Raw genomic sequence first — 25,901 nt, 5'->3', positions numbered from 1 at the left:
TGTTTACTGCACATTACACTGTACATGATCACATAGTATATTATATTATATTATATTACATATAATATTGCAGGAGATGATGTTTGTCTGTTGCCAGCAAGAGGTACTTGTTTTATCACCTGGAAGTTACATAACATCAGTAAACTGCACTCACATAGGACTTAAATGTCCTGTCCTTATTGTACAGAGGGCGTAGTTAATACCTTCAGCCCTCAATTAATTTTATTTCAATCTTAAAGGATATGGCTGGTGATTTTATATACTTTTCTTATTGTCAGCCTACTTACACAACCTCTTGACTTTGTACTGAAGTTCTTTGAGAAGCAAAGTCAAGAGGTTGTGATAAGCTCGAGAGGCTCTTTAAACACAACTACATTCCTGCGCATGTGCACTGGTGTCTGCCGTACAAGGAACTACTCTCTGGAGAGTGAAAATATGATTGCAGTCTTTGGAGGTATTTCTGTAGAAACTACTATAACCATGGTTTTGGGGGCGAAAGAACATGTCACATGGACCACAATGGAGGTCTACGGCAGAGGAATACGATACATCAGGTTTTGGATACACACACTGTATCTGTAAGTAGGATCAATTCATGGTTGGTTTATCTCAGAACATTTGCTGGCAATAAGAAAAATGTAGAAAATCGGTAACCACAATACCATGAAGAGTAAACAATCACATGTCTTTGATTTTAATGGGCAAGCACTTGCGTTGTGATGCCTTGTGATGTAATGTGATGTGATGTGATGTGATGCGTTGCGTTGTGATGCGTGAAGTTGCGTTGCAATGCATTACGTTGTGTTGCGTTGTGATGCAATGTGATATAATGTGATGTGTTGTGATGTGATGTGATGTGATGTGATGTGTTGTTATGTGATGCGTTGCAATGCGTTGCGTTGTGTTGTGATGCGATGGGTTGTGTTGTGTTGTGATGTAATGTGATGTGTTGTTATGTGATGTGATGTGATGCGTTGTGTTGTTATGTGCTGTGATGTGATGCGATGGGTTGCGTTGTGATGTAATGTGTTGTGTTGTTATGTGATGTGATGTGATGTGATGTGATGTGATGTGATGTGTTGTGTTGTGTTGTGTTGTGTTGTGTTGTGTTGTGTTGTGTTGTGTTGTGTTGTGTTGTGTTGTGTTGTGTTGTGTTGTGTTGTGTTGTGTTGTGTTGTGTTGTGTTGTGTTGTGTTGTGTTATGTTATGTTATGTTATAAATCCATTATAAGTCGATGGTTGATTCTGTACACACATCTATTGCATGTCTGTCCATCCTGGGAGAGGGATCCCTCCTCTGTTGCTCTTACTGAGGTTTCTTCCATTTTTTTTTCCTGTTAAAGGGGTTTTTTTTAGGGAGTCTCTCCTCATTTGAATCGAGGGTTTAAGGATAGAGGATGTATTGCTGTACAGATTGTAAAGCCCCTTGAGGCAAATTTATGATTTGTGATTTTAGGTTAAATTTGACTTGACTTGGCTTAAACAGAATGCAAACCCTTAAATTAGGGACGGGCAATATGATTAAGACCAACATCACAACATTAATAACAACACTGTATATGTCATGATATAGCAAATGTGTGCAAAATCATATGTTAATTAATAACAACTGATAGTCATAAAATGAACTAATCCGGGTCCTGATGGTGCTCACTCTTTTTTGCAGTGCATTCTGAGCTAGAATCATTTTGGCACTGATACGCCATTGAAAATTCGCTGAGTCCACAAGTAGTTCGCTACCATCTGAACTGTAGGGGCTGGTGAAACACATCCTTAGAATAAAAAGCTGTGAAAGGCTGCAGGAGAGTGTTACCACTGGAGCTGCTGCTTCTTGTTACAGCTCTGTTTCGACTGCCAGACATTTTGCTGCCATTCTAGCCAGGCCACAGAACGTGTCTCACTCATGGCTCCACTCCACTATCTTTACACACTATTTGCTGAAGCAGCTTGTATCTCTGAAGTGTGAAATTAATTTGCGAATGTATATAAATGCCTATTTCTAGTGGAAATCGACATGAACTGAATATAGAATAATACAATTCATGTTACTGACTAAGGAATGTTATGGTTTCCCCTCCAGCGGACATCAGGGGTTGGAAGCTGGTAGGTCTTAACATTAACTTGGACCACAGTGGTTTAAACAGAGTGACCAACCAAGGAAGCAATCGGCATCATAGACTGTATATGAAGATGGATGTAGCGAGGTGTGACATCACCCATTGGTTTACATTGGAGCCAATTTGAAGCCCAGAGTTGCTGCTTACGTTCGGCGCAATCGTTTCCATTGGGAGCTAGAATCTTCCAAATAAGGAATGCGGGGTGTTGCCTTTCACGCTCTGGAAACACTCCCCGCTACCTCAGACCAAAGCTAACGCTAGCTTACTGGGAACACGAGCAGTGCACACTTGAGCTTACATTAGCTACCACCGTAATTAAGTAACATTGAACTTACTTAAACATTGCGACAATAGTCTGACTCAGTGCAAGTCATGGAGCTGGGGAAAAGAAGCAAGTAAGCCAACTGTCAATCAATGCCCATATGGTAGATATCAAAACCTAATATAGTCTTCAAATATTATTAACAGAGTAATAATTTCCAAAATGACCGACAGAAAACTTATTTGAGCACCCGAATGTAGCGATTAACACAATACCGACTCATTGAAAAAAATGATTGAATTAGTATTTCTAAAGAGAAGTTGACACATGTTTAAATGGGAGTCAGTTGAAACCAGAGAGTTTTTGGAGTCAGCGTTTAGCGACATTCAGTGGCATTGACATACATCTTAAGGTACTTCCACATTAGCTTCAGCCTCAAGCTGTGGTAGTTGCCAGCATTAGACTCTTTAAACCCTTTAAACCTGTCGCAAAGTGGTCATACTACTTGAAATGTAATATCCATCATGCTTTCTCAAATATTCAAATTATCTTTAGTTACAGTTTTTCTAATGTTTCCCACCGTCTCCATTCGCCTCCCTCCTCTTCTGTCTGTCTATGTCTGTCTCCCTCTCAGTTAGCTTCTTTATATTCACAAATCTACCTTTCTTTGAAGTCATCCCTTCAGGAGTGTCAATGGCTTATGCCTCTGTGAATGTGTGAATGTGTGTGTGTGTGTGTGCGCGTGCGTGCGTGTGTCTTGAATAGGCAGATAGACATCTGGCTTGTCAAGGTCATTTATTCAACAACCTTGCTCATACACATGGCGCGTGTCACCATGGCAACAAGTCTTGCTCCCTCTCTCCATTAGTTATCTCTAGATACCTCTCTGTACAGTTATCTCTGTCTGTCTTTCTGTGTCCAGCTGTCTGAGGATTTCAAACTACTGACCCTACATATGCATGCGCATGTTGTGTGTGTCTACGTTTGTGCACACACACAGTAACATAGGAGGAAAAGACCGAAACATTGATTTGGTTATAGTGGCTTTTCATCAAAAATCTAATTAAGCAGTGTGTTGTGCCTCCAGTATGATACACAACAATCCATTAATGTTATTCTAATGTGTCATTCTGATCAAACGCATGCATTGACTGTTTTTTTTTTTTTATTGTTTTTTACTGAGTTTTTGTTGTCTTAAAAATTCAAGCCTTCTAAGAGTTCTGGAAATATTTGGGGGATTTTTGTATTTGAAATGTCAAATTTTAAGAAGTTAATGGAAGCAGCTACTCCAAAATGTTCACAGTTAGTCATATAAATGTATTTAACGTCTAAATCAGTACCTTATTTGGCGTGGATAGGATGGACAAAAATAAAAAAAACGCCTTTGAAGAAGAAATCAAGCGACTCACACAGCAGAAGAGCCATCATGTAAATGCGACAAATGTACTGAACGAACGGGGAGACAAAAAGAGAGAAAATGCAAAAGACAGGAGAGATAGATAAACGAGCACAAAGAAAAGAATACAGAGAGAAAAAGAAGGAGTCGCCAAAACACAAAAAGAGAGAGAGAAAAAAGATTTATTCTTCTGTTTCCCTCAGTGCCTTTAGCCAGCTGTGTGGAGTCATGCAGAGACCATGTTGATGAAAATTGTGTAAAGTTGGCATACAGGCTCACTGATCAATTATTAACTACTTGCACAACTTTGAGTGTGTGTCTCTCTGTGTATGTGTGTGTGTGTGTGTGTGTGTGTGTGTGTGTGTGTGTGTGTGGTAAAAGGCCACAGGTTTTAAAAACACTTAGAGCATAGTTGGAGTCCACAGCAGGGGTAGTTTGTGTGTTTGTTTGTGTTTGATGGAAGTGCTGACATTTATAGTGTGGTGCAAATCAAGTAAGGGCCTATTTAAATATGTGTTTATTTTACACAACACACACACACACACACACACACACACACACACACACACACACACAGTACTTTGATGTTGAGCCAGTTTTACCGTATGGTTTGCACAATATACAGGTTTTGGTGTAAAATAAACACCATCTCTGTGGCCTGACACAAAACACACACACACACACACACACACACACACACACACACACACACACACGCACACACACAAAGACAACCATCTGTTCTAATAGTGAGTCCACTGCTGCCAAGTTGTTATCAGCTGATTGGCAGGAGAGCACACACCAAAAAGATGCCAGCTCAGAGGAGACAGACTGGACATGATCTGTCCCACGACATCTTAAATCAGCGTTGAAGCACATCAGCTTTGAGTAAAGCACACAAGGCAGGTATATGTAGACATGCCATCGCAGAGTCTGTCACATCATATCGACTGAGACTGACTTTGATCAGCTTGCTCTAACTGTCACTATACTATCCAAGAATATCCCAATGAGCAGTGTCTTTCACTGAGGCTTACTACAAGCTTACAGCTGAGGTTCAAAGAGTGTCTTTGTGAATACAATGAGACCTTCTGGTTTTGTTGTTCAAGGGCGACAATGACACACGAAGGGACTTTTAATCATTTCAAATTCAACCTTAATTCCTCCTGCAAACGTCGATCAAAATTAACATTTTCAGACTTAATCACTATTTCTCATGACTCAAGTTTTCCTAACCTTTGGCCAACTCTAATATTACATGAAGAAAAAAAAAAAACAGAAAAGAGAGTGACACCAAAGACTAAGATAACATTTCAGTCAGTTCATTTAATGTATTTCACCAGAGACAGATAGAAAATCAGTCTCCTTTGTGCTCTCACAGTTTTTTTTACCTTTCTGTCCTTGATATGTCCTCTTTTTCACTTTCTTCCCAGTCTATCTCTCAAGAGAGCTTTCTATTTCTTTTTCTTTCTTTCTTTCTTTCTTTCTTTCTCTCTTTCTTTCTTTCTTTCCATCCTTCTTTCTGATACCGCTATATCTCTCCGACACCCTCTGACAGTTCAGGACTAATTTGCGCTAGACTAATCTGGCTGGAACACGCTAAACTAATTAACATGGGATGAAGCGGCCTCACTTATCATTGCACCATATGTACATACATCACACACACATGCTCACACGCCCACACACACACACACACACACACACACACTCACCTATACAAAATGGATGAGACTCTCCGGGGAGAATAAGAAATGACGGGTACTACTTTGGAAATGGGGAAAGAGGGCAGATAAAAACGGAAACAAAAAGAGGTAGAAATATATGGAACATTGAAGGAAGAGGAGCTATTTCTGTGCCATGTTCACCACCACCAAGTCTGCTTCTACTTATATTAACATATGGAACATTGTGGGCTGCACCCTTGAGCAAAATCCATCTGAAAATGTATACAGTGCATGCATGTTATTATTCAGCAAGGAGTGCCAAAAATGACATACTTTACTTCCCTACGCAACACATTTTCTATTCCTGCATAACTGACTCAGCATAGAGCAGTCCAACAACAGTGACGATGTGTGGTAAAGCAAGCCAGGATTTAAATATAGCTTCTTTCTAACAGCAAATAGCAAACACAGAGTTATTCAAAAGATAATCTCCATGCCATATAACACATAAACACACATGTAAGAGACACATATTGGTATTTGGTTAATTGTTTATGTTGTAATCACACATTAAATATATTGTAACATTATTTAAGTTCATACTGCACAATTGAAAATCCTTCACAGAGCTTATACACAGAGCTTCTCCCTCCAGACTTAGAAAAATAGCTCCTCTGATCTCTCCTGGTGCAGTTATGGACAAGTGGGTACTTCAATTCATATGCTGAAGCACTTCCCTGCAGTCACGTCCTTGTGGACAGAAGTGTTTAATTCAATATCAGTAATAATGAATATAAATCTCTCTCCTTGTCCTGTTGTTTGCTTGTTAAGGTCTAGGGCTGCACAGCTAAGGTCAAAAAAGATAGGCCTAGTGGCAGGCCCAGTCTTTTTGGCTGCTAAGAGAATAAGTTTGTTAAATTGGAAGATTCCCAGTCAAATTGTTTCTCAATAGAAACATGGTTACTTGAATTTTTTAATATTCTTGGTATGGAACTAATAGTGAGCAGCTTTATTTGAGATTATTTTGAGACTTGGTTTCCCCTCCACAGGTCAAGCAGACTCTATGATAATGAACTATATAATTAATTGTGTGGCACTGTACTGTAATGTTATGTGTTGTTGTATGGTGTATCAGTGTACCACTTTGTACTGAATTTTTTTTGTTTGTTTCCCCCTTTGTATGTATATTTTGTATAAATAAAAAATAATAATATTGAAAAGTTCATGCAGCAGTTTGTGTGTATCTTATGTACAGTTAATGCATATTTTGAGTATTATAAGTGGACTTCACTATATATTTGCCATTATTCTGTTCTTAAGTGCTGCGATGCAGGAACGTACTGTATATTTTTACTATTTGCGACAGTTAATAGTGCCATAAGGCAGTTTTAATGCATACGGGCCTATAATGCTCTGAAAAACGTGGTGTTAAGATGTAAAGGGATCTACAAACAAGGTCCGATCAAAACAAGCTTTTGACCGTGTAAAGTATATGACGTGTGTTCATGAGATAGTAATAACATGTGTGTTAAAGTTTAGGAATACAACATCAAGGTGGTAATGGACCAGACTTCAAACACATTTTTTTCCCTGCCTCCTGTGGACTTAATTTGGTGAAACTGGTAAAATTGGATTTAATTTGGTGAAACACGAGTCAAAACTAAGATATTTTGCGGACTAAGTGGCCTATGGGAACTTGAAACATGGTAACGCGTAACATAAAAGGTGAGCTTATTGCCATTTGTTTCATTCCAGCATGCTTGGTGACATCTTTTCAGAGTTTCTATGGTTTGAATGGTCTCGTGTGTTTGCTGTATGCTCACTAAGCCAATAACATGGTCGCTATGGTTGAATATCAGAGGCATGTTTGCTGGTGATTGATTTTCTGCTGGATATCGATTTTCTTTCACACTGGCTTGTTAGCTTTTGCTACAAGACAATATGACTTTTGTGTGCAGTGTTTGCTGGTAATAAGGTCATTAAAAAAAGAATGAATTCAGTCTACATGTTATCCCCTCTAACATGCTGTGGTACAGTACAGTATTTGCATCTGTGTTCAGTTTTCTTTCATTTTTTTATGAGCACATTTTGGACTACCAGGCATCATTAATGCAAAGATTTACCTCGACACACGTTGCCATTGTCTGGTTCATAACCCGCCTTGCAGCTGCAGCTGCCGATGGGTACCATCCACTCTCCATCTCCGTTACAGTAGAGCTTTATGGGCACGTCCACTTCCTCCGCATTGGGGATACAACTTCCTCTGGCGATGACTAATGAGGTGGATTCTGCTCCAGTCAATGTCTGCACATAACCAGAGTCAGAATGAAACGCTGCACCAATGTCTGATGGATAAAGCAACACAATTCTTAGTTAGTTATGGTCCATACCTCTGGGAAAAAAGCAAAGTTCTGCACAACGCTGGGGCATTTTTTGTAGAATACTCTGACAGCCAGAAGGGACATGCAAGCGCCCAGATCCTGGAAGGCCAAGTGGAACCCTCTGCCTTTGGAAAGTGGCCCGAAACTCCGAACTTCTGTGTTCACCTTCATAAGCCTTCCCCCGAAATCAACCTGGGAGAAACTCTCATCTGCTGCAATGGTGTCAACCTATAGCAGAGAGAAAAGAAAGACAGAAACAAATTCATTGTTCATGGTTTTTCTGTTCCTATTCTTTCTGGAATTTTAGATTTGCTAGGTATTATTCAAAGCTGCTATAAAATATTAGATAAATGCACTTGTGACTACATACCATATAATTCTATTATATTATAATTTAGCCATAATTTGCCATGTCCCCAGTGAATCTCCATGACGGCACCAGAGGTAGCAACTAGGAGATTTCCAAGACTTGGATGGGAAATATTCTGAATCTGATCTGAATATTCTGACAAAACATTGGTTGAGACTTGTTATATTACATCTTCAGGAGAGAAGTGAAATATGAAACTATGAATCCCAAGGCGAACTGGGAAAAACAACCAATTAGTAATTTTTGAATTTTAATATCTAATAACTTGGTAGACACTTTTCAATAAAACCAGCTTTTAGGGTGATCTGCTTGTGGATTTTTGATCAATTTTGGATCAGTGCAGTGTTTTCCTCTAGACTCTTGTTTGATTTTGAGCCTCTGGAAGGTCTTGTGTATAGTAGCAATAAATGAGTCTCATGAGTTTGCAGCACTCAGCAGTGCCATTTAACAAACAAAAATGATTTAAAAAAATCTGAATCTACGCTGAACCAGTGATGAAGCAATTTGTGTTGAGTAACATTGAGGATAACATCAAAATTTTACTTCGAAATGCTAATTTATGCTACTCAAACAGTCTACTTCCTGGGCAGTTACCTTAAGGAAGGGAGCATTTGCCCAGTACTCCACCCCTTTGATGCCCTCTGACACGGTCCTGTCAGTCTCCAGGTAGTAAAGATTGAACGTCTCTTTGCAGGAACCCAGGACACTGGGGATGGAGGCACAGTCACGTACAGTGAAGCGGATCTCCACGTAAATACGCTGGGCCGCCCGCCTGTCGATGTAAGTGGTGAGGAGCCAGTTGTTCTGGCTAGGTTCAAACACGTTGCACACCTGGTACGTCCTGATGGTGTTGAGGTTCTCATCATAGCCGCTCACCTCCTCCCACTGGGGAATGTGTGTGTGTGTGTGTGTGGAAGGGGCAGGGGGCATGGATGAGAGGGGAGGAAGAAGGAGAGGCTAAGATGATTAATGGGTTTACCAAACCCTGACACAAATTAAACTTTCTCTTTCCCTCCCTCACATTTTGTCCCCCTCTTCCCCCAACCCCCCTCCCTCATTCATTTTTTTCTCTCTACCTTGTTCTGTGCTGTGCAGGGACAGCCATTCATCACAATTAGAGCCACTCACCTCAAACACACACACCACACCACTGTAGCCAGGCTGGTAGCCAAGCCAGCATTTCCAAAATCAAAGATGTTCAAAAAGTGGGTTGAAGACCCAGTTTCACTCTATTCTATTCTATTCTACTCTATTGTAATCTCTTCTGTGCTGCACCTTTCAGATCTATTGGAATCTGTTATATTCTGCATCAATGGCGGTTAATTGGTGTCACCTTGCCACTGTAATTATAATTTTGACAGACTTGTTAATGGAGCACTGTAAAGTGTACTTAAACTGCTTTCCCCAAGGGTACACACACACACACACACACACACACACACACACATACACCTGCACACACGTACAGTACACCTTTGCACATTGTTCTTACTCCATTGGCAGGGAATGATATCCAGCCGAGCTCAGCTGTCGCTGTCCTTGTATCCATCACTGTCTCTGTCAGATGAAAAGAGAGACAGAGGGAGCAGCAGGAAGAGGACAGGTATGAGTTTAATTAACAGTCAGTTCAGATGCCAACTTTAGTACTGTATAGTGATGTGTGCCATTCATATTCATAAATTCCTAATTTACATCTTTTCTGTAACCCTTCTCTCTTTCTCTTGTTTCTACCCTTTCTTTGATCAAGGAGATAAGTAGCCACAAATAAATAACCAGGACTCTGTTTATGCTAATACAGTATAAACAAAATTAATGAGATGGCAAAATGACAACAAAGGTAATCCACTTAGAAAATAAAGTATATAGAAATCAGCAGCAGCAATAGCAGTTAGAAACAGGAAGCAGTTAGCAGCAGCAATACCTTATATTGAATAACATGGGTGAAGACCGTGGCAAAAGCTGTTGGCAGTGACATGTTATGTTATTACTGATTGATGGTGATTGAAAGTTGAGTAAATATATTTCTTTACTCAATAGCAGAAGTTAATGATACCAAAAGTGTGTTCAAACAACTCAAAAATCTCCCATATTTCACATCTTCTTTATGTAACATATAAACAAAGAGAAAAAGAAGCACTTTGGAGGTATTTACTGACCATCAACAGCTAGCTTAGCGACTGCATGAAACGCTCCACTGCAGGTAATTCTTGAATGCTGTTAGGCTTACCAGCAGCCCTTTTGACAGCTAGTAAGACACATCATCTAAACAGACAACTTTGGTGTTTGTGTAGTCCTCCTCTTTTAGCAAAGGTCAGCAGTGTCTCCCAACATCCAGCTCCGGCTAAGCTAAAACGTCTTAGACCAGTCTTAGTCTTTCCACTGAACACAAAGAAAAAACTGATACCAGACCTCCTATCCAACTCCTGCCCTAATCCGGTCTGATTCGTGACAGCAATGTAATTAAGGAGGAACAATATAAATTTGTGACATTTTTCTGCAAAGTTTATACTGTGAAAGCGATCCCTTTTCGCAATTGTGAGCAATGTTGCAAATCAATGAGCAGGATGGGTGTCCACTGCTGAGTTTTGTATCAATGTGATGAAGTACTTTGATTTGCCAGGAGTTGAATTTGCTGGATTAGTCAAAAGCCAATATTTCCATCTGGTTTATGTTTATGTTATCCATAAACAGTTTCCTGCTTGATTTTTGAGAAAAAGAAATAGTATTTTATAATATAACCAATACTGTGATAAAATGATATAGTGTATGTCTAAATGTACTTCCTAAATGTCTAATTGTAATCACTTACACTATTGCTATAAGTAACATTATGTAACGTGTTTCTTAATGAGATAATGCCCGCCACTGGCAGTTACAATAGCATATATCAAATAATAATTACATACAAAGTGTGTAGGTGGCACTCAGCTGATTAAGGTGCTACTAATGACTTCATGTCCCCACCTGAACCTACACTATGAGCTCTATCTAGTACACTTTCCTCACACACAAACCCGACACACTGATTAAATCGCAGCAGAGCTTGCAACAACGATGTATGAAAGCTAAGAAGCCTATAATAACTCAACAACAAAGCAACTTGACAACAAAAGAGGGCAACATTCATTGTAAAACATGTCACTACATATTATAGATCCCGCTCTGTTAATGATGAAATATTGCAATGTGAGCAGCCCTGGGAGTGATTTTCAGCATATTCCTCTGTCTGTCTGTCTTTCTTTCTTTACACCTGACAGTTTGGAAATTGGCAAAGAAGAGGAATATAATGAGGAATAAAATAATGTACATTTACATACCCATGCATGTTTACTTTAATGGTTTATTTAACAGGGACAGTGCACATTAAAAAACATTGCTGTGAGTAGCCAAGAGGTTATTTTTCATCTATAGTTCCTGGACAGAAGTTATAAAGTCACCCAAAGAAAAAATGAATATAAAGATTTAGAGTATTAGATTATTAATTGACACATGCAAAGCAGAAGCACAGACATAAAAAGGACATACATTGCATAAAATATATATTGGTATAGTATCAAAAGTGGAAGCAAAATCACATGCTATCAAAAATTTAGGATGGTAGATTTATGGAAGACAATTATCTTTTATTACATATTGCTGGTACTAGCATGGATAGTGCGGCAAATCATCAAAATCTTGCAATGTCCATAGAATTCTACTTCTCTAGTAACAAAAGCTTATTAGAAGGAATATACTTGACTATCACATCGTTAGTAAAAAAAAAAAAAAAAAGCAAATTGAGGATAAACTTATTCAAACAATAGAAAGTGAGGTGGCAAAGTGTTGCTCTCAGCTGTCAGAGGGATTGGCAATTTAAAGCCAAAATAACAGTGTTTGAACCACATGAAGGCTAAAAAAATATGAATTCCACATTGTTGTCTCTGATAAATGGTCCATTATGAACTCCTGTGAGATGCTTGTGCTCCCATTACTGTCTTTTCATTTAACTATCATTTTGCTCAGGCAGCCTTTTACCTCTTCGGTGTTACTTGTGGGCGAACTAAACTACTGTATGCAAAATGAACAGTGACACAATGCAGCAAGCGGACACACTGAGATGATCGGGCCAACATAAGTTAGTTGGCACGCTGACAGCACAGACCCTAACATGGAGCCCTTTGTAATAAAACATGGTGAGAAGATTCAACGACATCACACCATGAGGCAGCCGCAGGCAAACAACCCCCCTCGATTCTTGACATGCTCTCCTCCTCGTGCACTCTTTCATTCTGTCATCCTGCTTCTCATTATCTCCTCTCCTCCTTACACCCTCCCCACCTTCATCCTCTCCTTCATTCTACCTCGCTGTCTTTTATCCCCCCACCCCCACCCCACCACCCCCTCCGCACCTCTCTTCCTTGGGTGCTTCTTTTTTTGTCAATGAGCTACCCTAATTACAGCAGAACCCAGTTTTTCAGCTCTCCCCTGGGAGTGAAGGTCGTTTGGGAAAATGAAATGCTTGTCACGCAAAAATGTAGTCGACTATCAAAATCTTAGACCAAAGCTTACTCAAACGGCGACAATTGTCACTATCTAATTTGTAGCCTCAATGCGTTTAGTGGCATGTTGTCAACAAAGATTTTTTTAAAATGATCCACAGCAGAATATAGACCCTGTTTATTTCTGCCTTGCATATTTTGCCTTTTCAGAAGTCTTTGAAGTTTGGGTAAAAAAAAAAAAACAGATTAGAAAGAAAGATGGCAATATAGATAGAAATCCACAGTGTTGACAGAAGAGAAGTTGGAATAGCTCCTATAGTCTTACAAGCTATACCTTCCAGCAAAGTCGTGCAAGAAGGGATTTGATTCAGGGCTTTGCTTAAAGAATAGAACAATGGCTTTGCACTGTCACACTGTACCGTACCGCCATCTTTCTGCTTCAAAACAGGGTATTAAAGGCATATTCTCTTGCAATTTTAGCATACAATGTACAAGCTTGGCTGCTGATACACTTATTGAAAATTGATTGCACTCATACCCAGCAAATCTTGGGAGGACCCCGTGATTCATCATTTCATGTTATTACAGCCCGCAGCTTGAGCATTATAACCAAGTGTTGGGAGACTGATAAGGTAAAAATTGTGAAGTAAATAACTTTTTAATATATCTAAAGTCATAAGGGAACTAATATATAATAATGATAATAAATAACTTAAATTCTATCAAGTGTCTGATCAACTTTCTCCCTTATAGGGATGATACTGTACTAATGATTATTTTCATTTTTGGTTAATCTGCTTTTTGCAATTAATCATTTAGTCTACCAAATGTCAAAAAATAGTAAAAATTACACTTTATTTCACAGGTCCTTTAATTTTATACTAATTTCCTGAAAATTTTCTGGGTAATTTGCAGGGATTTAACAGTTAATTTAAATTGACATTTTACAGAGAGAGTGGTGCAAATTGGTTGAGCAGTATGCTCTTTAGTAATCATTAGTAGTTCCCTCTTTCTCTTTGGCTTATCAATTAACTCGGTGGCCTAGGTGTGATAGAGCTTCTGGGTAACAGAGTCCGGAAGTGATTTTGGCGCTGAACAGCTGCAAGCCGTCTACCTATGGCTTGTTTTTCGTTTTATGACCAACCACCAACCACAAAAAAAAAACTTGAACAAGAACTGGTTACTGACGCCGTCTGTGCTGGCCGCTTGTGGGGAGCTCTCGGCTGGAGCTAGCCGCTGTCGCTGACCAGAGTTCAGCCCCACACACAACCCACTGCCAGCCAGCCTTGTTTCCAACCACACACTTTGTGTTAGAGAATGAACTTTCCCTACACACACCAGAAACCTAACGGTCAGTCATTCTCATAACAGTAAAATTATACGAAAAAAGTGTTAAATTGGTTTAGTTGATAAGTGCCGATTCATTATATTTGGGTTCATACTGTAGGTAGTTGTTAATTAGGCTCTTTTAGTTCATATAATTTGTACCAAATTGCATCACCCTACTTGTAAAATGCCCTAAAAATTTACTATTAAATACCTGCAAATTACTCAGAAAATTAGTATAAAATGAAGGGACCTCTACGATAAAGTGTTACCAAAATTCCCATCACATTTTCTCAAATCTCAAGGTAACATCCTCAAACTGCTTGTTTTGTTGACCAACAGTCCAAAAACTGTCACATATGACAAAAACAGTACATAATCAACTTTTAAAGGAAACCTGCAAATATTTGGCATCTACTCTTTGTATCTGTATTTGTACAAATTACAAACTACTTTTCCATGAGTAAGAACAACATAACATAAAATCACACAAGCAAACATGCCTTGTGAATTCTCAGCTTTAAGGGGAAGAAGTCTAATCAGAACAAAATGTAGTTGATGGTCTATGCTGGGCTTATTAGAGCGTATCTACTCATCAGTCTAATTAACAGCGCACAGCACACCTCTCTGTGCATAATAGGGTATACTCTGCGATCAGCCTAATTACTTTTGACATATTGGAGTGTGTGATCGCAGTGCGCCCACCTCCCCCGCAGTGTTGCACCTCCTCAACCTACGCTACACCACGGAACGAAACCAAAACCATTTTATGGCAGAGGAAACAGCGGGTAAATCTGTGCGATATTGTAGCAGTCAAAGAGGCTGTTAAATCCTTGTTGTGGCCCACGAGGGAGAAATCAGATTACTTCACTCACAGATGCTGAATTAGAAGTTTTTACTGTTTCACTGCTTCTCTCGCTTTCTCTTTGCGAGTGTGTGTGTGTGTGTGTGTGTGTGTGTGTGGGTGTGATGTATGAGCACAGGTGGTCAAATGGCAAGTGAGGTCAGTTCATCTTATGCTAATTAGCCTAGTATGTTCTAACCAGATTAGTCTACTGCTCATAGATTGGAAATTAGCCCTGATTTATATGCCTGTGAATGTGTGTGTGTGTGCGTACTGTATATACTGTATGAAGACAGAGAGAGTGAAAGAAAGTACGCATGGATGCATCACACTTGTGGTTAAAGGAACACACCAAAATAACACGCAGACGCACACATACACAAGCCAAACACATGCTAAAAGCCCTCCTGGAGTGAAAGACGTCATACCGCCCGCAGACACAGTTGTTGACCAATCAGGCGTTGAAGTGGAATGACACAGAGTCACGAAAGGACAACTCAGTCAAGAGCACACACACACACACACACATTCAGACGCAGATGTGCACTTGCACAAATCAAATATACGTAGAACTAGACAGATAACACGTTTAAACTCTAATATACACACAAAACACAAACTCTGCAGGACTCACGCAGAGCAGCTTTCCTTTTAATGCACCCTCACATGACCTCAGAATCAATTATGATGACAATTATGCGCCAGGGCTCACGGCAATTGAAAGTCTAAAAAACTCATCCACACATGAAACCAAGGCAAACCTCTCCACAGGAAACTATATAATTAAATATGAGGATGAACAGCTGAACAAAAAACTGGACTGGATTAGAGGAAGGAAAGAATGAAAGCAAGTGTATTTATATTACTATCACATTTAAGCTCCTGTCAAAAATGTTTTCCCCCCATTAGGCCTACAGGATCTCCAGTGGGCTCAGTGTCTCAGGACCGCTCTTATCTGCACGCGATCCCCTTCAGCTACACTTAGGCTTATACGCAGCTGGTAAAGTCTCACCCGATTCTTTCCACATGCAACATCAATCTGAGGTGTTGGCTAATGGGCTGACCCTGTTGTCTTTAAAGAGTCAGCTCAGCAGTTCAAAATCACACGGTGTCAGCAAAAAAAGAGACATAACTATGCAACAACAGTAGATTTACACGTCGAGCCATGGATGTTACAGACGAAATTACAATTCTGCTACAACAGCTCGACACCTTCATGTCATAAATTAAAGAGGGAGTTTAGTTTGGGAGCACTTTATGTTTTTTTTTTATCCACTTATCCAGAGTGGAACACGCTCATGGATACTGTGTTTAACTGAGCATCACGCAATTACTGCATTGATCAGTAGCAATCTGATTTTACTGCCTCATTGTAGTACTTAAATGTTTTACCCATGTAAAGCACTTTGTAACTTTTCTTTGAAAAGTGCTGTATAAATATAGTTTATAATTATTGTTATTATATGTTTTAATTTACATATTTAAACTTGTTTATTTCTCACCTATGAAAGTCTGATCAACTTCCTGTCTTCATACATCCAAAGCCTGACTCTAGTTTGATAGATAATATAACAGGTTGCATTCATGAAAATATTGAGTCTGTTCTTATTCCCAGGGTGTCAATGAAGGTACCTGTATGAGACGTACCAGGCTTTCAACTAACTCCATCATTAGACGCCACGAGTCCAATGGTGTCTGTATAAGGTGACATTTTCCTTCTTAGGGAGGAGGCGGGTTGGGATGGATGGCAAAAAGTGGACTTAGCTGCAAGTGACCACTGTTCACCTCCCATTTCCTCAGTTTTTTGTCGTTATGTTTACGTTTCAAGTGATCATTTCAACTAAAACCACAATCTTTCCCCAAACCTGACCGGGTGGTTTTTGTGCCTAAACTTAACCCGACCACACCAGCTCTGAGCATGTAGTATTGGTGTGGATGGGTCTACGTTGGATTTAGTTGAAAGCCTGATGCATCTCATACAGACGCTAAAGGGTACCTTGTGCATCAGAATCAGATGCCAAGGGGCGCTGACAAAGTGTTTGATGCCCTGGGATTAGAATGTGTTAAAATATTTAGTTATTGATCTTATAGTGAGGCTTATTTTATTGTTTAGCATACTTTCAAAATGTATGCATCCTTCAACAAGTCTACAGTGACTGTAGTGGCTCTGCGGTGCTGTACTTATGTTTCTTTGAGCTAACATTAGCATGCTAACATGTTCACATTAAAAGCAATTTTCAAAAAGATGAGTTCTGAGTTTTGTTTTAAAAGTTGTTGAGTGAGGTGCATGTTCTCAACCCTACAGGTCAGCTCTTACAGAGTCTGGAGGCGGGAGAACTAAATGCAGCATCACTGTCGGCTTTAGTCCTGGACCGAAGAGCAGTTAATGCGAGAGAATCAACAGAACACAGAGATCTATAAAACTGTGAGGAGGTCACTAACAATAATAACTTTATTTATATAGCACTTTTCAAAAGTTACAAAGTGCTTTACAGTAAAAACTAGAAATAAAAGTAAATAAAATCCAAAACTTAAAAATCAAGATAAAATAATCAAGAATAGTTACACAAATTACATCTGTTAAGAAAAAGCCCTGAGCAGAGATTTAAAAGATGTGATGAGGATTGTGGCTGCAGTATTTTGTACCACTTGTAGATGTTTGATCAGGCTCTTGAGGAGGCCTATGAACAAAGAATTACAGTAATCGAGACGACTGAAAACAAAAACGTCTGTCCCGCAAGAGTGTGACCTTGCAAATGTTCAAGTGGTAAAGGGCCGCTTTATTTCAAAAGTCTACTCACATTTCTTTGTGCTTTCAGCTAATACTGGTATAACTTCCCTCTTGATTTCACCTCCTATCCGTGCTGCACAAAACAAATTAGACACATGGGGTTCCGGGTCCCGGTCTATTAATAGTTAATCTCTGTTTATTTTCTTTCACACACTACAGGGCTTCATTTTTTGGCACGCCACCATGTGTACCAGTTTTTGGAAAGGCCAACCTGCAGACTGGCAGTGTTAGTGTTGATGCTGAACATGAATGGCACTGAGCTATCACTTTTGGGGGCAATTAAGAGGTGGTTCAGTGGTTGTCGAACTTAATTTACATGTAAACATCAAAAAATCTTACTGCTTCTTCATGGCAGTCCATTAGATCTATTCCCATTTTCCCTTTTAAAAGGTGTGTTTGTGCCAGAGCACAGTCTTGATAATATATGCCAAAGTTGCTGTTGAGGTTGCAGAATTGCTCTTTGTGGTGTTTAGCTTTTTCTCCCCTGTTTCTCATTGCTAAATTAGGTGTTATGGAGCTTAAAATATTTTTGGCCTCAGCTACTGTCAGCTCCAGTCTTATTTATGCATATTTAAACTAAGACAGGTAATTTAAGAACCTCCATCCCTGCCCAAATATTAGACTGTGCCAAAAAGATAATTCTGAATCAAGCAGTTCAGGTGAACAACATGCAATACATTATGAGGAATCAGTAAAACAAGCTAAATTGGTTTTTAAAAATGTATTTTAATGACCTAATGTGAGAATTACTTTTAAAAGCATAAATCAATCATTGTTGAATTCTTCATATACTACTGGACCTATTATTTGGGCTTTTTAAATATCAATACTGTTTTCCGTATAAAAAAACCTTATGTTTGTCATCTACTTTGCAGTCAAGAGTTTTTAAAGATTTGCAGACTTATCAGATTAACTTCTAAAAAAGGATTTTAGTTGGTTACTGCAGACAGAGAAGTTGCTAACACACGTTGGAGTGGTCAAACACGATTTCATTACTTATCATTTATTTATTAACCATAAAACCTGTGGCTATGTATCATAAAAAGGAGGGTATGCATACAAACTTCTTTAGCACCTATGGATGCCTGTGTAAATGTTGGATATGTATCTTCAATTATTAATTAATACGATAAATATTTTATAACTAGGATTTTACAAGTAGTTTTTCCTACTGCGATAAAGACCCTGAAATCCTCAAAGAAAATTTCCCCCGCTAATCTCTGCACCTACCTGACAGCAACATGCACCATGTTGATACTGTTGTGTATGTTACATGTTGTACGATACAAAAAGGAGATGTTTATTGTGGTTAGGGCTGCAACTAATAATTATTCTTGCAATTAATCTTTTTGTTTATCGGCAAAAATGTCCAAAAATTGTTAAAAATGCCATCTTCAAACGTCTCGTTTTGTACGATCAATGGTCCAAATTCCAAATTCAAATAATCCCATTTAAGAAGCTACAACCAGCAAATGTTTAGCATTTTTACTTAACAAACGACTATAATGATTATTCGCTTATCAGAATAGTTGCCGATTAATTTTCTGTCGATCGCCTAATCGATTAATTGCGTAATCGTTGCAGCTCTAATTGTGGCCGTGTATATATCACACAGTTATTTACAGTTATTTATTATTGTGGCTGAGTGATGTTGTTGGATGTCTTACATACTGTATTGTAACAAATTCCACTTGCTATGTTTAATTCAATTGAACTGGACTAAATTGAATGGAATTAAAACTGCACTATTCAATATTTTATATTAACAGTGGAACAAATGACTATGTGAAAGTGGTCGCTCACAGTGGCAAACCCACAGAGAATTATCACACGACTCTGCAGTTCCCTTCAACTCTACGGAGCATTTTAGCATCTTTCAGCTCATTTGTTTTGGTGTTACAGCCTGCAACTTCAATCTTTTGGTTCTCTCACATCTACATTTTATTCCAGCACTGCTGCAGGCAGCAGTTTTCAGCAAAAAAGCTTGGATAAGCTTGGTTACCTGCCCAGCACCGATCAGCAGACAATGTTACCAACTAGCTGGTAAACATAGTAGAGCATCTGACAGCTGAAGAATGTATTTAAAAGGTTATCTGAAGCTTATATGTCAGGTGGATATCTGCCACATTTAGTCTTTTTAGCATCAAATTCTCTCTTTGTGTTTCCTCAGACAGTGTTTCCCTGTTGAGCTGTGGTGGAAGTAAAGGAACAAAAAGATGGCATTAAAGAAAGACATCTACTTGATTTGACTAATTTGTACGGCTAAAGCTTCATATTACCTTCAGATAATCTTTTAAATACAATTTTGCACAGAAGGAGGACTGTGGATTTGGTCCTCTATCACTTACATTGCAAGTGCATTATGAGGGGATCTTCTAATGTTCAGTATGAACAGAAGGAATGATTATGGCCAAAAAAAAAACAAAACTATTTCAATGTTCATTTGGGCACCTGGCTATGGTTTTAAGACAGACTTGAAAAACAGTGAACCTGTCCTTTAAGAGGTTTAACATCCTTTAAAGCTTTTGTCATAGCAGCTTTATAAAGTGTTAATATGTCAGCATTGTGTTACAGCTTTCACTAATAGTATATTCCTTCCAAAACATGTGAACCAATCCCAGCTAGCATGAACAAAAGATCGCCTAACAACAGGTGGTAAACAGACAATAAATGGGCTGTGTGGACACAGATTTAAAAACATCCATCCATCCATCCATCCATCCATCCATCTAAAGGGAAACACATGGTAGACGTTTTCAGGCCAAATGTGCCCACAAAGCAATGTGCTTTCACAGCAACAGATCTTTAGGATCAGACGTGTGCACAAGTGGAACCAATGCCTTGAGGTATCAGGTTGTTTTTCTCATTGCTGACATGTTGTTGTTGTTGTGAATGGAAACTGGGCGAAGCACAGGGCCGCTGTTAAAAAGAACAACCAAGCTGTCACACATGAGCACTTATGTGTGTCACAGTTTCTTTTTGAACAAGCATCCCACACAAACACACACACACACATACAGTCAATCTCAGACTTTGTGGTCCCTGTCTTTGTTTCTCTTTCTATCTTCTCCTCTGCGTCCCTCCCTCATCCTCTGATTTCACCTCCTCTCATTCCCCCCTCGCATCCGTTGTTAACAGCCTTGACCTAGAAAATGTGTGGTGTCATGATTTCAAATGATGAAAGAGGACATGCTCGTCAATGTTGTAAAAAAAAAAAAAAACAGTTCATCCTTGTCTTACACAAACCTTCCATCTCAGCTTTTCATACACTGAAAAAAGGCTTGTTTAAAACATTCTCCATTAGCTGTGTTGTTGCCAAAAAACTTGAGAAATGCTGGTACCTGTAAATGGCACCAATGATGTTTGATTTTTTTTGCAGAGGTATAGTTTGATAAATTGTCACTATGACACATTCTACGTCGGGTAATTCAATATAACAAAGTAAAAAAGGGCTGACATGTCAACAAAATACATAATTTTTAAATGAGCAGGGCAGGTTTGTGGCTTTATAACACAGAAAATGCGTTGTGGTTTCCAGAATATGATTGTTTGTCACAACAGAGGTTTGTCACTATAAATATAACTACAGTCAGTGTTGGGAAGGTTACTTTTGAAATGTAATACGTTACAGATTAGTTACCCTGTTAAAAATGTAATAAGTAATGTAACTATTTTAATTACTTCATCAAAGTTTGATTACAAATGTTTTAAATTGGGCGATAAAGCTGAAAAATAAATAAATAAATTAAAACCAGGCAGTGTGAACATCACTGTTGACCTCATTTCCAGCACCGAAAGGCGTTCTTGTCCGATGACATGGCGACGTGGCCGGCTGGTCGCAGGCACGGCGGAGTCAGGTTGCTTAGAGCAATGATGCGCATTGATTTGATTGGCAAAGAAGACAACCAATCAAAAACAACGCTCAAAATTTGAGCACATGCTGCCAGATGAATGGAGCCTCTTTAGACGTAGAGACAGCTGCTAGTAAGCCGTCCTTCCCTTGATGGGACGGGCTTTGCTGACCCTCATTGTCCAGAAATACGCCAAAAGAAGGCGTTCCTGCACGGCGAAGATGCAAAGCAACAGAATGAATGTTATGTTCTACATATAAGCTTTTTACCGAAAAGAATATATTCAGATGTAACCCCTTTGTAATCACCAACATTTTGATTAGTAACTGTAATTATTATAATTTAATTGCATATTTCTTCTCGGTAGCTGTAACGGATTACATTTTTATTGTAATTTAATTACGTAACGCCGTTACATGTAACTAGTTACTCCCCAACACTGACTACAACATAGTGAGTTTTTAGACAACAGGGTGTGCAAGTCACTGTAAATAAATAAATAAATATCTTATTGTCTTTCAGAAAATAGGAACAGCACAACAATAAAAAAGAGAGCTTTTTTTTTTTTTTTTTTAGAACTGAGCTCAGATGAAGCCTGTCTTTCTCTCTCTGTGGAAGAAAACTTAACATGAAACTGCCACAAAAAGAGACGTGCACACACACACACACACACACACACACACACACAGAGACACACACACGCATATGAGACACAAGCGCTGTGTGAAGCATCCAGTCTGTCACTGTGGCAGAATCCTTTGTGCCTTTGTGACTAACACAAGGGGAACAGGCCTCTAACTGACATGCTCTGTTTTAAGGAGAGCGACGCCTGTAGACGCCACATCAGACGTCCTCAGATACTGGATCATTTGTTAAAGCGAGCGCTCAGTGTGTTGATAGGGCGGGTAATTCGGAGGGGCGACATGAGTGGGCATGAGAGAGGATGATATAGCTTCTGTAGGCACGAATCAAAGCTTATGTGCAGACTGTGGAACATACGGTGAATGAGACGGAAAAAGCCGTTTGTTTGGTTTCTTTAAATGGAAATAAAACAGTTGAAATCTGAATACATGGAGAAATATGACAGGGTTGGAGAGGGATGGAAGTATAGATGTTAGCATGTTCAATTACTAGTATCAAGTCTGAACAGAGTGTCCTCCATGTGCACAAAGACCTACGGTAATAATTACTTACTTACAGCAGGCCTAGTAATTAAAACTGGAGATACCACATATAATCTAAATTGATCCTGCTGACAGCTTTCAGTCTCCCCTTTGGATGCTGAGCTAATAACTAACGAATGTCCAAAGATCCCAATTAAAGTGATTAAAATACTGATCTGATCTTCTTGAAAGTATAACTGAGGGGTTCCGACTATTATTTACTATCTGCTAGATTTAGCTATAAATAGCCTCTAAATAGCTGCTATCGAGCCATGTACTGGGCTGGATTATGACATGCAGTCAGCGAGCACAAGATTGTTTTTTGACCGACAGACTCCTCACTCTGATGTTCTTTTTCAACACCAAAAAACATGCAATCCTTACAAACTAACAGTTTGTCTAAACAGGAGGTGTCTCAGTTGTGTTTTTCAGTCACCTGTCGAGCATCTGACAGGAAAGATACGCTTCTATTACAGACCAATACATGCCTGAATCCTGAAGCCTGTTTTTTTACGTTTCAAGTCTATTTTCTTCCAATTTACATGCGTAACTACAGCGACTGTGTGTTGGCCTCTGAGCGCTGCCAAAACGTAGGTGACCTACACGATTCTGTGCCTGAACTCATCAAGCTGTAAAGCCCAACAATTACACCTTGAGACGGACAGGAAAAGTTTATGTACTTTTGTGTAAACAGTGTCGCAGCTCCTGTCAATCAGATTTATTTGTCTTGTTAATATCTTGCTGCGTCACTGCACAGCCTGAGGACATTGTTTAAAGGAAAGGTTCACAATTTTTTCAAGTCTTGTCTTAAAACAACAGCCCATATGCCCATATGAACACTGAAAGAGGTTTTCCTCCCTGTAATCATTCCTCCTGTTCATACCGGCTATTAAAAGATCCACTTTAAATGTGCTTTTAATGTAAACAATGAACAGGAGGAAGGATTATGGCAAGATGTGAAAAATTGTGAATCTGTTCTTTAAGAGTGGGGGTTTTTTTCTCGCTGACAACCTTTGGCCAAGTGTACAGACAATTTCTCCTGTTTGTCTGATGATATTATAAGATTCTCTTCTTAAAGGGGTTCTTATATGACTAATGTATCAATGCCACTTCAAGGGAACTTTAATTTGGATGTGTTTGATCGAAACTGGCAAAATCTACTCAACTTTTAAAACTATGCAGCTAAAATCCAGTAGGGCTTTAGGAGTATAAACAGATTCCCAATGTTTTCACTGTGTGTGTCTCTTAGCTGCCAGTCAGAAATGAAAGATGAGTGGGACACGAAATCAGACGAGGCAGAACTGCTCACTACACACTGAAGCATTACAGCTCCAAACGCCAACATTTAATCTCCAAGCCCCAACATCAAAGCCCTAATCCCCCACATTTTTCCTCAAATCAATCTTAAATAAATATACTTCTATTTTGTGTTTATTTTACATTTTGACATGTAAACTGACAATAAATTGGAAACCCAAAGGAGTCCATCCAAGTGGAGCTTTAAAAAAAACATTTTAACGCGACTTTCGATGGAATAGGATTCGGTAGCTGAATAGAAGTAAACAGAAAGGAAATGGGCCACTTTGTGTATTGTGTGTCTAAGTAACTCTAAGCAACTCAAACAGTGACAACCTCATCCTATTCACAAAGAATACACCCACAGCAGAATTACAGCGTCTTACATTTCTAAGTGTTTTAAGAAGGCAATGTGGAGATTGAAACTGAAGTTCTAAAAAATTTACATCTCAAGCTTATTGAGGACAGCAGCTAGCAAACATTTTCAGCTTATCCTATAATTATATACCATTGCATGAAGAAACGCATCAGTCAGATTATACTGAATGTGGTCCGTTTCTTCAAATAATCTAATTTGTTTAGCAATTTTAGACCTTTTCAAATAATATGCATGCATTTTTAAAAAGATAACTATGCAGCACATAAGTATTTTAACTATTTTAACCTTAGGTAACTGTTTATTTTGGTCACTGGAGGTCAAGAGAAACAAGCCATGAACACACAACACATTTGGAGTCATATTTCTGGCTACCTGATGAATGTCACTCTTCTTTTAGCTTATTTTTGGTCTCCACCAACTTCTAAGGGGGAATATCTGCCTCTTTAGCTGCAAAATGTTCCACGATGTTCACCAGCTAGTTGTTAACTTTGTATATCTGCTGTTTGGTGTCGGGCAGGTAACATACAATGGGTTTTTAGAGCCTTTTCTCTGATCAAAGAGAGTACCGGATGGTGTTTTTAGATAGCAGAGATTACAGCTAAAAAGTTGAAAGAATGATAAGAAATTTTATAGATATGGAAGAAACCAAGTTACAAAGATGAGAGTGCCTGTGCTGTTAAATTTTCATGTAGTTTTTTTTTTGCAGGGTCACAAAATAATCCTTAACCCCCGGGGACCCCTAGGAGCACGTCTCATTTTTCCAGACAGACAGATGAAAGAAATGCTGAATGAGAGATTGCACTGAGTTACAGAAGCTAACCAGACATGACATCATATATGTAAAGCTCCATAGAGCTGAGGGAAACTGCAGAGTCTGGTAATAATTCTCTGTGGTTTCATCACTACAAGTGACCCCTTTAATATACAAGTATTCACGCGATCCATTGTTAACATAAATATGCGGATTAGTACTGTTTGTTGAGTCTTGCACTAGTCTTAATTTAAATGACAGTGATAGTGTTCTACAATGATGCCACTAAACTGAAACTCATAACCTTAAACTACAGAAAAAACGACTGTGATGCTGTGTTTGTTACATTGTAATTGGGTTTTATGTGCACCCATGTTGTGGTGAGTGAATACAGTTGTCTATCTGTCATACAAACAATGACTGAGTTATCTGTTAATGCAGATTTTTTAAATCGGGGGTTTTTCAGGAATAAACAAAGACCTTCAGATACGATGGAAAAATCGTAAAACAACAGAGTTGGCAGGTGTGATGCTGATATCACGCAGAGTGACATGCAACTGACTGACAAGGTAATTTGAATTTGAATATATAATTTACCTTACTGACTTTGTAAACCATGACAATCATGTCCTGACAACTGAATCAACATCAATAACAAAGAATCCTACCAAGCTGATATACCAGTTTTGATGTTGTACCATCCCCCACTGTATAGAGGGTATATACAGAGATAATTAAAAACCAGCAGACTCCAGCTTTAAGCATTATTTTGTCAGCAGAGTTTCCTTGCTTGGCATAAAAGAGGTTGTCTAATCATCTAATTTGTATT

The 25,901-nt window shown here is 38.9% G+C and overlaps 1 protein-coding gene across 1 annotated transcript in view; it reads right to left on the bottom strand.

Annotated features, from left to right (window-relative positions):
- Window positions 1-25,901, bottom strand: part of LOC122989122 (ephrin type-B receptor 1-like) — a 97,821-nt gene that overhangs the window by 54,587 nt on the left and 17,333 nt on the right. The window contains exons 2-5 of the mRNA XM_044361802.1: window positions 9,686-9,750; window positions 8,788-9,078; window positions 7,833-8,051; window positions 7,566-7,746 (exon numbers count right to left, since the gene is read on the bottom strand). Coding sequence (XP_044217737.1) covers window positions 7,566-7,746; window positions 7,833-8,051; window positions 8,788-9,078; window positions 9,686-9,750 — 756 coding nt within the window. The remainder of the gene's footprint in view (window positions 1-7,565; window positions 7,747-7,832; window positions 8,052-8,787; window positions 9,079-9,685; window positions 9,751-25,901) is intronic.

The sequence above is a fragment of the Thunnus albacares genome, chromosome 9 (assembly GCF_914725855.1).
Source record: "Thunnus albacares chromosome 9, fThuAlb1.1, whole genome shotgun sequence".
NCBI lineage: Eukaryota > Metazoa > Chordata > Actinopteri > Scombriformes > Scombridae > Thunnus > Thunnus albacares.
Note: the sequence above shows the minus strand (reverse complement) of the source record. Positions and strands in the feature narration are given on the sequence as shown.